This window comes from Coffea arabica, chromosome 2c (genome assembly GCF_036785885.1).
Source record: "Coffea arabica cultivar ET-39 chromosome 2c, Coffea Arabica ET-39 HiFi, whole genome shotgun sequence".
NCBI lineage: Eukaryota > Viridiplantae > Streptophyta > Magnoliopsida > Gentianales > Rubiaceae > Coffea > Coffea arabica.
The window spans coordinates 11,242,079-11,257,509 of NC_092312.1; the positions used below are offsets into that span (position 1 = coordinate 11,242,079).

At 35.6% G+C, this 15,431-nt stretch overlaps 1 protein-coding gene across 2 annotated transcripts; it reads right to left on the minus strand.

The window, feature by feature from the left end:
• Window positions 1-215: 215 nt before the first annotated feature.
• On the minus strand, window positions 216-7,258 carry LOC113725949 (protein STRUBBELIG-RECEPTOR FAMILY 3). Of its 2 annotated transcripts, none has more exons than XM_027249406.2 (16): window positions 7,020-7,258; window positions 6,618-6,747; window positions 6,451-6,522; window positions 6,166-6,231; window positions 5,975-6,046; window positions 5,802-5,873; window positions 5,646-5,717; window positions 5,054-5,119; window positions 4,891-4,956; window positions 3,438-3,832; window positions 2,954-3,330; window positions 2,102-2,373; window positions 1,697-1,835; window positions 1,394-1,515; window positions 1,133-1,289; window positions 216-664 (listed from the first exon to the last, which is right to left on the minus strand). In XM_027249406.2, exons 1-16 carry the CDS (start codon window positions 7,114-7,116, stop codon window positions 590-592), a joined length of 2,250 nt encoding a protein of 749 aa, XP_027105207.2. In that variant the 5' UTR covers window positions 7,117-7,258; the 3' UTR covers window positions 216-589. The 2 variants fall into 2 exon arrangements, with proteins under 2 accessions (XP_027105207.2, XP_071930432.1); XM_072074331.1 differs by having other exon boundaries at window positions 1,394-1,527.
• Window positions 7,259-15,431: the final 8,173 nt, after the last annotated feature.

The window sequence follows — 15,431 nt, forward strand, 5'->3', positions numbered from 1 at the left end:
GTTGGATTGGATTGTGTATTGGGAACAAGACCGTCATATACAATAATGTTCCATGTAGATACTGTGGGTTTGTTTGGATTGTGAATTATTTGAGATATTTTTACTGTAACACTTTTTGTGATGTGATGTATGTGAGATAAAAAGATAATTGAGAAGATAAAAAGGTGTGTTGGAAATTGTAATGATGACGTAAGCAGATGTAATTTGACAAATAATTCACAATCCAAACAAAGCAACAGATCATCCCATAAAACTCGTGTATGTTAATACACTTGGGTTGGTCCAAGTTATGGTTTTTAAGCAATTGAAGTGCAAAGAAAACAAATATACATCTCATCAATATCCTACCCAATTGATGAATACAATTAGGGGCCAAGGAAAAAAAAAATTAAAGAATTGGATCAGAAAAATTGTGGCTTCACGTACAAAAAAGCAGGAAAGCAAGGTTTTAGAAGAAGAGTTTCACAAAAGCTACTTCTTATATGTGTCATCATGCACGACTGGTTAGCAGAACAAAGAGAACGTTCGGAATTCAACTCTTATGCCACCAAGAGCTTCACAAAAGAGATTGTAGGGTCTCATCCCTTGTTCAAGAATTCCTTTGTACCATTTGTAAGAGGTTCTGGACAATTTCTGACATGGGCGGTCTGAATTCTGGCTCCGGCTGCATTTTCCAACAATGAAGTTACATCAGGAGAAAAATATCAAATAGTTGCATCAGTTAAAACATGTTTAGTTGTTGTTAGCTGTTCTTTCGGTCAGTGTAGAACTCGAAAAGTTCTCGTTCAATGGAAGACTTCTTTAGTAAAATGAACAAAAAAATCTAAGCTAACTCTTCCTCATCGAGCTTCTCCAAAAGATCCAAGTGGACTGGTGCTGATTCCCTCCTAGAAGAGTGTATTCTTAGGACAAAATCAATCTTGGGTCCGCTATTGAATTATATGTGAAACCAAAGCAAGGCACACTAGCCATCGTACGTATAAGTGAATGGTAATGCTCAACATACTGTGTAATGATTTTCACGCAGGTCATGTCATTAAGTATGATAAATCTGGTACTTCTAATCTTTAAAACTTTATTGAAAGCACTAGATATAGAAGAAGAAAAAAGAACCACCAATGGAGGAACTCACCTGAATGCACAAGGAAATTATATCAGCAAAACGCGATAAAGATTTTGAAGAATATACACCATTTAGAGAAGGATCAACCATTCTTGACAATGTATCTATGTCATGAAGCCGAGGAATTGCCCATCTGACCAAAAATTGCTCCCCTCGAGGACGTGACCTGAATGTTTAAGTTCCAATGGCTACTGATTAGTTTTTTCTCAATTCTGAATCAAATTTTTGATAGTTAAACTCATGTTTAGGTTCTACTCCAGGATTATTAACCTGTCATAAGATTTTCTTCCTGTGAGAAGCTCTAACATAACAACTCCAAAGCTGTAAACATCACTGTGATGTGTATAGCTTCCTGATTCAAGTTCAGGGCCACCATATCCACAAGCTTGCAGCTGGTAAACATACTGATGATCAGAAAAACTCTACACTCAACAAGAAGCAACTACATGTGCATTGGTTAATTAAAGTTACAAGGCAAGTAAATAGTTTAAACAGGTTTCTTTCTGACATGACAAACTGAGACTTCCTCCTAATGTAAATTTTAAGGTGACTAAGGTGTTGCAATAATGATACCTCAGCCATTGAATTAGATGATAGTAGAGGCGCCAAACCAGAGTCTGAAACATATACAGAAAGCTCATTGTCTAGGAGGATATTAGCAGACTTGAAGTTCTGGTGAACAATTGGCGGTTGACAAACTTCATGCAGATACCTTTACAATGAAACAGCAAGAAAACTCTCAGTCATGCAAATAGAAGATTGGAGCTAATATGCTAAGTATGCACAACAACAGAATGGTACATGCGACAGGAGCCGAGGAGATGGTGTATAAAGCTAACATTTGTTTATGTATTCAATGTGTGCAACATATCAGTCGAGTTCAAATGCACAAACAATAAACTATTGGCCAGTAATCATCTTTCTGGTACAACTTCCTTGTTTGTTATTCTCATAATCAATTAGTACTTATCAACTTACTCCAAGGCTCTAGCTGCTTGAAGGGCCAAGTGGATGCGAGTACTCCAAGAAAGCCTTTTATTGATTTCATCATCCAAGTGTAGTGCTTCATGAAGTGTTCCATTTTCACAATACTCGTATACAAGCATCCATTGTCTGTGCTCCGCACAGTAGCCCACAAGCTGGATTATGTTCGCATGCTGAAGTTTAGCAATATTAGAAACTAGATGAATGAAGTCTCTGTCGTTTTGATGCCTGGATGTTGCAGTGTCGAGTTTCTTGACAGCCAGCAACTAACAATTAAAACAGTTCATTGAAGCAATAAGATAAAGTCAGCATAATGGTGCAGTTGTATAAGCAAAAGAAGAACAAGTATAGACAGGTTAGGGCAGCCTGAGATCTCCCTTTAGAGATATTCTATGCTAGATAGATTACTTGCTTTTCCTTTTATTCATCAATTTGCAGGACAAAGGTTATGGGCAGAACTCCTATTCTAGTAAAACTATTGGCATAACAACGCGTTTAGACTACTTTAAGTGTGAGAAACACACATCAGATACGCTCGTTGCATATGTCAGATGCGTAACCATGCAAAAACATGTCAAATGACTTAAGAATTTACTTTGATTGAAAATTCAGAAATGGAAAGTCAAAATCAACAGAAAAAGATGGCATTCAGTAGAGGGATGCAATCATCGAACAATAGATTGTTTCTTCTGTTTTACTTTACATAACATTAATATGGGTACTGGAGAAGGTCATCACCTCCTAATTCCTTTGGTTGAGAGAATTAATTAAAAAGCATGGACATCTGACTTTTTGTACAGATAATTTTATCCAGAGAGTCCATGCAACATAGCCATCAGTACTTACCTTTCCATTGGGAAGCTTAGCTTTATACACTGTGCCCAACATGCCTTTTCCGACAAGATTTTCCTGAGAGAAGCTATCCGTATATTGTTGAAGAGATGCAATAAAGAATGTCTTCACAGAATTCACAGAATCAATAGTACGTCCACTAGGGTTTATCAAAGGCAAAATAGGATCTGCAATGATCCTCTCTGAAGGCAGAAGTGGAAAAGCAGGTGGTGGCGGTGGTCGAACACTTGAATCTGTCCCACTTGAATCCACCCATGTTATGTCGATTCTGTGATCCTCCTGCTTTTTAAATGCGTTCTTACGGTTGGCACTCTTGTCCTGCTTTGCTTCTAATGAGGTCATTGTTGGCCTTGTAACTGCTTCTTTTGTCACTACTCAGAGCCCTAAAGATGTCAGTCATGCAGTAACAACTTAAAAGCTTAATAAAGCATAAATTACTAACAAGGACCGGAGGTTTTCATCATGGAAAACTATTCACCTTTCTCTACTTGATAATCAGGCTTTCGCAATGAGTGATCTTCCTTGTAGTTTGCACTGGCGCCATGATGTGGATATGCTTCATGCCGCTTGGCTATTTTCCCAGCCACTTCCCTCCTCTTGCAGCACCAACACAGGAGAAGACACATCCCCAATGCAAGTACTATGATGAAAAGGATTCCTGCAATAGCAATCCATGAAATGCTTTTAGACGTCTTAGTTGTGCCTCTGGTGCTTCCAGTCTGTGAAGACCATTGCAGTGATGGTCCAGTTGCTTGCTGCACTGGGGCTAATTCGGGAGGAGATGCCTCAGATGGTGATGGTGATGAAGATGGTGATGGGGATGAGACAGGTGGTGATGGAATAATTGAGGTGTTGAAAGGGTTTCCAGCTTTTCTGCATCACAAAACTAAAAGTCAACTGATGAACCAACAATGTCTTGGATAGTGATAGATTGAGACTCCCAAAAACTCCACACTTTTGCATATAAGAGTCTCTAGCTTAATCTAAACATTACAAGCCTGTATTATTATCAATAACAATTATATATGTGGCGTTAGAATCCTAATAAGTATGTCAGTTCCTCTCATGGTGGTTTTGGATGGTGCTATAGAAACATGTTAGTATTGGTACTAGATAATATTATTTTGGACTCGAGTCCCTTAAGCAGTCAAAACAAATACTAAATGAAAAAATAGTTCATATAACAGATCAACCGCTAGCTACAGAGCCATACAGGCTACTGACTTCAACTCTTCATAGCCAAGCCATCTAACTGCAGTAAACAGAAAGACCAAAAACAAGTGAGGAGGTGAGATGGAGAAGAGAAGGACAACTGTGATAGGGAAGTAGAGAAGTAAGAAATGGGATACGAGAAACAAGATGAAAACACATGGAATTACATTTGATTTTTTGGCTGAAGTGGCTGGAACCAGTAGCATGAGAAGGAACACTGGACAAATGAAGTACTAAAGATACCCTTTTTGTCCAAAAAGAATAGTTCAGCCAAATAAAATGACTAGTGCAAGCATCTATCGTTTTGACACGGTCACAAGGTAAAGCACGTGTCAACATTACGTCTCCATCTCTTAAAGTGGTTCAATGTCTTTATTAGCTTATCTTTTTGCAGAAACATATCAATCAAGAACATTTGTAGTCAACCATAATCCTGCAACATCAGTTCCAATTGTAGCAGGCTAGTATTGGATATTGTTTCCTGTTTGTTAGAGGTTTCATTCAAATTTGAGCTCTGCCCCACAGAAATCAATTTTATGATGTTGCTTGATAAAGCTTGCTACAGCAAACTGAGGGAGCATGATGATCTTAAGTCGTTACACTCAGTAAATTAGAAATCAACAAATCCACAAGAAGAATAAACTGTATATTAAAAAAACACACAATAACATGTAGCACCATAAATTTAAAAAAAAAAAAAAATTGATTATACTTTTCACCTGAAGTTTGGTATATTCTTTAATTTCTCAGGAACCGGCCCAGAGAAGAGGTTATTCTCTATATTTCTGCACAACATTGAAGACACGCCAAATTAAATAATCTAGCAAAACGCAATTTACTTGAAGCCAATAATTGATTTGAAAGTTAAGGTGAGAGGATTACAAATCAGTCAAAGGAAGATCTTCTAGAACATCAAGAGTCCCAGAAAGCTGATTCTCTTGCAAGTACCTGCAAATAACAAGAAAATAGACTGTAGAATGCTAAAAGCAAAGAAGATCCTTGATGTAATCAACATTTTTAACCTATTTATTCCGTTTCTTTAAGCCTCTATGTGTGATTAAATTTCCGCGGAAGTACTTTCTAATACTTTTCATCCACATGCACAAATTTTTACCATAAACTTCTCTGTTTAATTGCTCCTATTAGTAGTGATGTGTCTTGGATTTTCACTGAAACAGGCTCTCTTTCTTTTCAGACTATTTGCTTCCAAATTCAAGTAGACGACATGACTCCAGCATTCTTTTCCCACAATAAACAGGGAATAGAAGGATCATGTTAAATTGGAAATAACTTTGATAAAACTTATTTTGAGCAAGTGTTTTCCCATAGTACTTGTCTGAAATGAATTTTCAAAGTCGTTTTCTCAGGCATATGCTTTGTTGGACTTAGTTGTCATGATCCCTTTCCCCCAGTAATAGGGAAATGATATCTTTGTTTTTTTCTCAAAAGAAATGCATCCAAGAAAATAACTTACAACTTTGTAAGAGAGGATAATTTTCCCATTGAAGAAGGCAGTTGGCCGCTCAGCATGTTACCAGATAAGTTCCTAAAACAAAGAAACATTTCAGCTAAAGAAATTTCCATTGACATTTAGTGTACCAGTGTATGTATATTTTGATAAAAGAATTACAGAGTGGTCAAGCCGGTAAGCTGCTGAAAGACATCTGGAATTTCTCCTGTTAAATGATTGTTTCCCAGCGACCTAGAAAATAACATTTGAATATTAGCTGGGGTTCAAGAGAAAAGAAGACAATAAGAACTCAGCAATGTAAAAAATTCATGTCCAAATTTATGGGAACTCACAAGTCTGTCAGCTGACCCAACAACGATATACTATCTGGGATGCTTCCGCTCAACTGATTATCATAAAGAGAACTACCAAAAAGAGGGAAGAAAACGTGTCAATTAGTGTCTTCCATATTTAATTCTTCAATAAAGTTTATATTCCTTTCAGCTATATTATGAATGAGGTGAGACAGAAGCGTCAAACTTACAAGATTTGGAGAGTAGAAGGCAAATTGGTTGGTATACTGCCTCCAATTTGGTTGGCACCAAGGTCTCTGCTTTTACAAAAGCCAAAAATATCTGTCAGCTTAAGTAGAAAAACACTTTTGAATGTTTAGGCATCTATCAATGCATCAATTCATGAGAGCAGAAATGAACTAAAAATGCAACCTTTATGATATTCATACAAAAGATATAGTAGTATAACACTTACCTGCCTAACTTGAGAAGCGGTAAAATTCAATTTTTGGACTTTCACAGAAAAAGGTACTTACACTTGTATTATGGAAGCAAAGGAGCCCAAGTCATTACTGAGTTCGCCTCCCAAATTCAGGCCATTAAGATTACTGTCAATTCCAACCAAAAATGAAGGTCAGAAACCAGAATTTGTCACGGTAGCGCATCACAAGGCCTTAAAAGTGAGAAGAGCATTGATTCATACATAGCAGTAATATTGGCATTGACACACTGCACTCCTTGCCAAGCAAACCCACATGGGTCCCCACCAACTGGAAGCCACCCGGCGAGCGGTGGGTTGCCCAAAGCAGCATATAAACTGTTAATTGCATAGACTAACACAAGAACACTATCAGAAGATAACACATTAGGAAGGAATAAAAAAAGGAGACGAAAAGGCATTATTAAAATTAAACGTCTAATTAAGATTAAGTTGAAATACATGAAATACCAAATCAGAAACTAGCATGTAGATTTCATCAACATCAAAAATACGGGCAAAATACTCAATTTAAGTCGAGAATAAGCACATGCAGATACAAAGACTCGAAAATAAACACACTGGAAAACATAAATGGAAAAAATGGGTGGCGTCTGTGATTCTCACCATCACGAATGTCTGTGAATCCCCTGCAAGTTGGTACAGCAAAAACCGCCAAGAAAACCAGAAAAAGTTCAAACTTCCTGCAATCTAAGTAATCCATGAGGAGTTACAGGCTTATGGCCACCCCAGAACTCAAAACTCTTCTATTTTTGCTCCCTCAATTTTCTCCAACTCCACCTCTTTTCAGCACAGGTCGTCAAAACACTTCAACAAGACCCTCAAAAATCTGAACTTTAACACAAAAAACACAAATTTGAACCACAAATACAAAACCCTCAATTCAAAACCTTGTCTTTCTACATATAAAAACAGTAAAAAGTACAGTCTTTAGCACAATTAACAGTAGCCACGAAAAAAAAGAAAGAAGAAAAAGTACTTGTGGTATAAAGCAAGTTAGTCAAGCACAAAACCCAATTAATTTGACAAGTCTAAAAGGCGTCTTTGCATAAAGCACACATCATTCAAAACTCTGCAATGATTCAATTAACCAGCCAAAAGCAGCAAGAGCAACTACCACAAGAACATCACAGACAAAAAAAGTACCAAGTGCAAATGGAATAGCGATTAAAAATTTGAACTTGTGATGGAAGGCACATGGGGGTGGTGTGAGAAACTTATCCTGCAAAAAGAAATTAAAGGCTACTCGAAAAAAGTGCTTAATTTCTGGAATTTGGACAAAATATATGGGTCTGTTTAATTTAATCAGTGGTGAGAAAGACTAAAGAACCAAGGAGGGAGGAATATCTGTTTAATCAGTGTTTAATCAAGGTTTTATTAGATTTTAGATTTTCTACAAATCTTTACCGGAATCGAAAGGTGGCGCATGATGGTTTAAAATCCATTTAAATGTCAATCATTGAGTGTACCGTTGAGGCACAAGGGGTTTAATTTTAAATTTCTGTTGAATAGGGGACTAAATCTTAATAGATCCGAAGGGTCTGAATGGAAACTCAAGGAGTTTTCATTTTTTGACTTCACCATGTTGGAACCTTGGAGGCTGGGAACTAGGCGACAGCACCATCACCAAAAGCGTCTCCTGTTAAGTGCTGTCTCACTCCCCTGTTGGCCCATGTAGAGCAACTATAAAGTGCAGCACAGTGCACCATGCGATCGCGCATCAATATCTATCGATTGGAAATATTCGCAATAAAAACCCTTCGTTTGAAATGATTTCTTGAAGTGTTTTTGGAGAAATTTTTTTATTATGCCACCTTGTTTGATGTCTGCGAAATTAAAAAAAAAAAAAAAGGACAGTAATTTAAAGACGTGGCATGCGAGACTTGAGTGTTGATTTCCCAAAAAATAATCAAATTAAATATAGAAAATAATTTAATTAATGGATATATACGTCGTCTCACGTGTTAATTTTTGCAAATTTTTGCAAAGTGAAGTGAATTTATAAAAAATGTATAAATGTATAGGATACAAAATTGTGATTTTGTACATTCACGAAGTAAATTAAGCGTAATTTAAGTAATATTAAAAAAATCCAATAAAAAAAGGTGATGTCTTTTTAGCGTTGATCTTGCTTAAATGTTGAGGCACCATTTGGATTGAAGGAAAGGGACGGAATGGAAAGGAAAGGACTCTAGTTGAGAAAAGTAAATGACATTAACAACCGGCTTCGTAGTTAACATATTAGTACATCTCTACATGTCACAAGCTAAACAGGAGTATGGATATAAATTGGACGGATCTATTGCAGATTATCGAGAGAGAAAAAAAAAGGTATAACTATTTTTTCAAGAAAGTGAGATAAATAGTTTAGACTTTCGATAGTAAAATCATCATTCATTTAGATTAAATATTGTATACATTCACAATGTATGTATGTATTGTCGCAGTTCGATATATGATATATATGCAATATTTAAATTTTAAAATTACATTTAGATTAATTATCAATTACATTTAGATTATTTATGTGCTTCAACTTGCGCTTTTGGGACGCATATTGGAAAAGCCTTTCTACCAACGTAGTCAATGACGTGTTCACGAGAAACAGAAAATCTACTACATCAATCTTTCTTACTCCGAAGCATAATTGGAAATGAAGCCAAAATCAAAAGACTGAAAATCATTTGGATTCCCAAATAAGCTTTAGCAAAGCGCTCAATAATTACGTTTTTTATTGCCTTTGCGAAAAGAAGCTTCATTCGAAAGCTGGTAAACACTAAGATAAATTAACCAGCGAATTAGGCGTATGTCGGGGATTGATTGAAAGCATTCTTGAATCTTGAGCATAAAGTAGTTTGTCAGTCCTCCTAGTTTGGGATTTTTTTTTTTTTTTTTTGAAGCTTCTTAGAGTTAAAATAAGAGTAAATCTTATATACACTGACAATGTATACACTATCACTATTTGATTCATAACATGTGTGCAAAAATTGAATTTCAAATTCAAAATTTGCATAATTATCGTTCATTCAACGCTGACAGTGTGTACACTGTCGATGTAAGAAAGATTCATTCTTAAAATAATTGGTGACGTTTCCGAAAACCACAGGTTCTTTTGCAAATTAAACTTGACAATTACTTATTGTCCATTTCTTTTAATAAATTGAGCACTAGAATGCATAATCTAGAAGTGGACATTTTAGCTATGTTCATGCATATATACACGCATAATGCCCTTGCAAACTCCAAATTTATCCACAGAACATGAGGTTAATTGAGTAAAAAATAAACCGATAAATGTTTGTGTACACCCTCGGGTACGAAAAAAATGTGTGGTTTCAAAGGAGGAGGCCCCTATTATTGAGCTTTAACCTATATATTTTCATGAAACCGCTCTTGCTATCAACACGATATTATTATAACGTGATCAGTATCATACTTTCTCCAAATGAAGGAAAAGAAATATCTCATCCATCTTCTTATTTTCTAGACTAGAAGAGCAGTAGGAGTTTGTCAGTTTATCTCATGAAGTATCCAACATACATCTCATAGCATGGTGTGACCCCTCAACAAACTTCTACAGTTTCAGTGTGAAGGAACCAGTGCTTGTTGGTGCAAAGTGCAAACACGAATATATCAATCACTATTTCAAGTGTGAATAAGTACGGACAAGGGGCACAAACGGTTGGTTGTATTTATTTTTCACTGCGCGTAACTTCCATTGCACACGATATAACTTACTTTGCACACGACGTAATTTTACAACACTTTTTTGTGAGCCCCACACATGACGTGAAAATCAAGTTACATGCTGTAATTTGAGCCGCACAAATTTTTAAGGCCACATCGTGGCCGTGAACCTTCAGGAACGATTGCTACTGACAACCGTCCTGCCCCATTTCCGAAGAAGTACTAATGCAACCACCTGCATGACTGCATCATCATCATTCACCTGTTGATGGTATGATAAGGTCATTATCTTTATGTGCTGGACATGTTCAAGCACCTAATTCTGCAAATCTGGTAATCATGCGTCTTTGTTACTCCATTTTTACTTGATCATGATCAATCAACAGTAAGGATTTTAAGGAAAAAGGTACAAGAGTAGACACCACTGTCATTCTTGTCAAGTAGCCAAGGAACGAAAGGTGTTAGAATATGTTGGTACATTTGGTGGCTCAATAATTGGTTCAAATCATGCAATTAAGACGGTTTTTCTCTTTGCAACTTTCACGGGATTAGCTATTGGCGTGTTGATCAATACACTTTGATTGGGGTAAGACAATGGAATGGGATTCCCCTACAGATTCCGAGAGAAAAGCACCTAACCCAATTTCTAAATTCTTCTAAACTTGATAAGATCACAGCCACTAGATCTTTCCTTTATTTCCTCACTGTATTCGGGCAACGTCATGTAAAAATTGATATTTGCCCTAGAGGCACAAAACTAGCTGGGAGGAATAATTTAATGCATGCAGCTTCCTCCACACAAAAAGCTGAAAACTTTTCCGCTGGGTCAGACCTTTCCTTCCATCTGGCTTATTCCTTTATTCCCTTTAAAAAAAAAAAAGAACTTCATAGCGTCCTCTTTGCAACAAGCTCAGGAGAACTAAGTTGGAATTGGTTTAGCAAGTTTAACGTTAATTCATCTGATTTCTTCTTCTTCTTCTTTTTTAATAAATTCTTCACAGGTAAATTAGGTCTTGGTTGCGAAAAAGATGGGTATCTTGCATCTGTAAATGTCACAAAATGGGTGAAGAGATGGATTTGATGATTCACAGGCGGAGAAGTGAAAATGTGAAGTCGCGAAATCGAATCCTCTCACTTACACTTTAAAAAATGACACGAAAAAGAGTAAAAGTTGGGAATTGCTTATGATGTGATTCGATATTAATCAATGGAGCAATGCAAATTGGAAAAACCTATTTGTTGCTGAATTACTATTATATCGGGTTGGACGTCTTGATTAACAATGTTTGGTTAATTATAGAGATAATAAATGCAGAGTTTACAAACTTGAGATTGTAAAATGTGTATATGTATATTTTTTTTCACTTAGGTGTATCCCAACCTTTCAATCAGACTAACCCCCTAAGGTTGCGTAGAGTTTTGTTCTAGGGATATATAGTGAGGTAACATACGAGAGTCAATTACAGAATCTGCTGGTAATTACCAGGCTACGAAATCAGTCGAATTACCCGCGGGGGCGTAAAATGTGTATATGTATGCATAATCTTTTTTTTTTCTAATGATGCTAGTGCATACATTTTTTTATGCTAATAGGTGTAAATGCAAGTTACATCCAAAAAATCTAGAATTTAAAAAAAAATAACTTATTATGAATTCAAATCCATTAGTAAAAATGAATGAATATATATATATATATATATATTTAACTGATTAGTTAATGGATTGTAGTTTTCTAACACAAAATTTTTATATTCAACACATTTTTTAATAATCTTTTTATTTCAAATACATCAAATTATTAAAATACATATTTCTATGAAAACTCCAAAAAAAAAAGTAATCCAAACAAACCAGGGCGAGTGAAAGGTCCCCATTTTGCATGCCGTTCTCACAAATGCAGTTAAGGGGACAGAATGATATTGCTATAAACTCGAGAGAACAACGGCCATAAAGCTTCGAGAAGCTATTTCATTGACCTTTAATTTGCAACAAGAAGAACGGCAAATATATGATTTCTAATTCCATCCCCGCGGTCATTTCGATTATAAGGTATTTAATAGACCGCCTTCTTCTCTCAAATTAGAAAAGAGAGAGGATTCTTCTTCCACTAAAGTCCTCTATTTGAAAATATCACCTGATAAAATTGGATCGATCGGGTGTATGGTGAATAGAGTGGGAGAATTTCACAAGGGATATGCAAACAAATTGAAGTGGCAAAAATGTCATCTAGTGATTGATGACACTGGATGGCAATTAGGGTAGTATTTGTTTGTAAGAAAAAAGGTGAAAAGGTGAAGGAAAAAATTTGCTATATTCTTTTTTCACTTGGTGCAAATTCTACACAATTTTTTTTTTTAAAAAAAGTTTGTTTCATTTGTCATTTACAATAACAACTGCTATCTACAAAATTTTACTTATTAAACAAACACACACAATAAAGTGCTTTTCTCTTTTCTTTAATTTACTTTGCTATGTGAGTTTCCCATTAATCGAATAAAGTCTAGGTGATGGTGGCGATGATTAAATTGGATTTCTCTGCATCTCTAACAACATGTTTCTCTTATGTAAAATTCGAAAAAAAAGGAAGAGAGAAAGACGTTTAATGTCTGTTTTTTAAGGTTACAAATGTTGGTTTAAAACATAGTATACCAATTAACAAGAATTTTTCAAATTGAAATTCAATTGCTATATCCATTTTTTCCTTGTTTTTTGAGAGAATGGTTTTCCCCCTACAAATAATATACTCGAAGGATAAAGCTCCATCCATCTTGGCCCTCCCCTAAGTAACGAGACTTGAGGCATTTCTTGCGGACCAGTTGGACTTGATCTCATGCGGATCGCGGTGTTGGCAAAGTACCATGATAAAAAAAAATGCATCTAACCTCAGTTCTGAAACATTAAGACCTCATATCATATGCCAATTTTTTTTGAAAGATGATGAAAATTGATATTGGGCCATAAGGATCGAACCATTCTCGGGGGCGGCCCAAAGTTATGTGGTTCACTTATACTCTTAACTGCACCACTCCGCAACAGTAAGTCGGACATTGAAAAATGTTGGCGCAGATGGAACCTATACATCCTGCCCTTGTGCGCCAACCTGCTGGGTTTTTTTTTTTTTTTTTTTGGTATAATTCACAGATATTCACATATATTTTATAGTCTGCAATTAATCTTATTCGAATTACATCGAGCCCCTTGTGGGAGAAACTTTTCTAACGTTATCTTTTCCATTTCTATGAATTTCGAATTAAACCTTATGATTTAGGGATGCAAGCCCAACATCCGTTGGTCTTGGATCTCTATTTCTGTAGAGCGATCTGTCTTGAAATTTGAGAAAGTAGGAAAAGAAAAGGGTTTTAAGCTATGACTTTTCAAGCCAGAGATAAATTTTCTCTGAAATCTTTGGAGAGTTGATATGGTCAAATGGTCGCCATAATGATTATGTTCGTTCTCCAATTACAACAAATGTTTTGAAAACTGGACCGGATCGGGGCGGTTCAACCGGTTGAACCAAAACCCCGCCATGCATCCGGTCCGGTTCAATTAAAAACCCACATAATCGATAAAATCGGTCAAAACTGGTCAAGAATCGGTTGAACCGGTGAAAATCGGGAGGTTTAACTGATTTTTATTAAGTATTTATTTTCTAAAATAAATATTTTAGTTTTATTCAAATTTTTTAATATTAAAATGAATAAAAAATTATTAAACATTTGAATCGGAGTCGAATCGGTTGAACCGATTGAACTGTGAACCAAAGGTTCTCCGGTTCACTCTCCGGTCCGGGTTTAAAAACATTGATTACAGCTCATCCAGCTTGAATGCAGAGGAAAAATCACCAAATATACAATCACAAAAAGCTTATAGAGAATAGATTTTTTTTTTTTGGACTTATAGAGAATAGATTGTTAGGGAGTAAGGATTCTTGTTTCTCTGACATTAACTTAATTAATCACTTGAAAGAAAAAAAAAATTCAATCACTTTTTTTTTTCAATCACTTGATAGTCTTGATTTATGTGACTAGGCTGTGGTGTTTCAAGTAAGATATTTTGAACTAAAACAAAACATGCTTTTTATTTCCCATCTGATAATTTGTCTTTTCAACCGATATTATTTCCCACCTTATCTCTAAACTCTCACAGTTCCAATTTAACGAGTGCCTTGTTAGCATATAATTTTCAATGTATAGTGCACACAATCATATTTGTTGGCAGTCATATTTATACTCATAATTCATTTTTGTTTTCGTCCCCATTTTACTTCATTTTCCAGAAAATTAACACTTAGTAACCACTTAACCATTATCGTAAGAACAGTCTTTAGACAATTTTTTAATAGTTTTACATGAGAATGGTGCCCTATTTCGCTGCTGATAACTGAAATCATCTATAGTTGGTGATAAATCAACTATTTTTCAGATCTATTATTGTATATCTTTTAAATTACAGATCCGCAATTTTTAGTGTACGTTTAATCTGTTATTAGGGCAGCAATATACATGAAATCGTGCTGAAAAATTTTCAGCAATCTGTTAATGAAATTTACGTTTTATTAAGAAAAAGGGTTACAAAATATGGAATGAACTGTTTAATATTTAGAGTTATCATTCGAGAGGATTTAAGATTTTTTGTGAGTGGCTAAGAAAACGAATAAAAAACTCATTTTACGAGAAAAGGAAAGGGAACATACAGTAACACGTATAGCGTAACCATGAGCTGCATTCCTCATTTCCGGTCTTGCCACTTTAGTAAAGGCTGATAAATTGTTAACATAAGATTCGATCAGCTGAATCAGGTTGCTGATAATTTGGCCAAAAACTGCTGTTACAGAAGCTTAGAGCCTTACCTAATTTTGTCCCACTTTTGTGACTTTTGTGGACTTTCATGTTTAGCTAGGATCATACATCATCTAGGACCTCCGGGATCTCCTTCATTTTTATGTAATACTGACATGCCTAGAAAGAATTATAACATTGAAAAAGATTGAAAATTGTGCCACGTAATTGAAGGCTGCCTATGAACCAACGTAATTGTGCTGTTAGCTACCACCAAAGACTTTAAGTTTTTATGAAGTGGGAGATCAAGAATTCAAACCTTCCCTTTCATCAACGTGCTACTATATGTGACTTCTTGTCAATCTATACAAGTGCGTAGTGCATTCGTTTAATTTGATAGTGATTCCCTTTTAATTTCTCTAGGCTCTGTTGGGCGTGTAGGTTAGATCAATGTGCGTGTACGAGTTGACTAAACTAAATGTTGCTGCCTGATAAAAATAAAAATAAAAAACTGAAGGCTACCTATGCAGTGGGCTAGATCTTAAATTGCAAG

Bases quoted from the DNA above. Each gene is read 5' to 3' on its own strand.
- LOC113725949 (XM_072074331.1), bottom strand. From the start codon at position 7,116: ATGGATTACTTAGATTGCAGGAAGTTTGAACTTTTTCTGGTTTTCTTG. The intron at 6,047-6,165 runs GTAAGTTTGACG...TCTTTTTGGTAG, and splicing joins CCTTCTACTCTCCAAATCTT to TTCTCTTTATGATAATCAGT. The intron at 3,331-3,437 runs GTGAATAGTTTT...GGCTCTGAGTAG, and splicing joins TGATTATCAAGTAGAGAAAG to TGACAAAAGAAGCAGTTACA.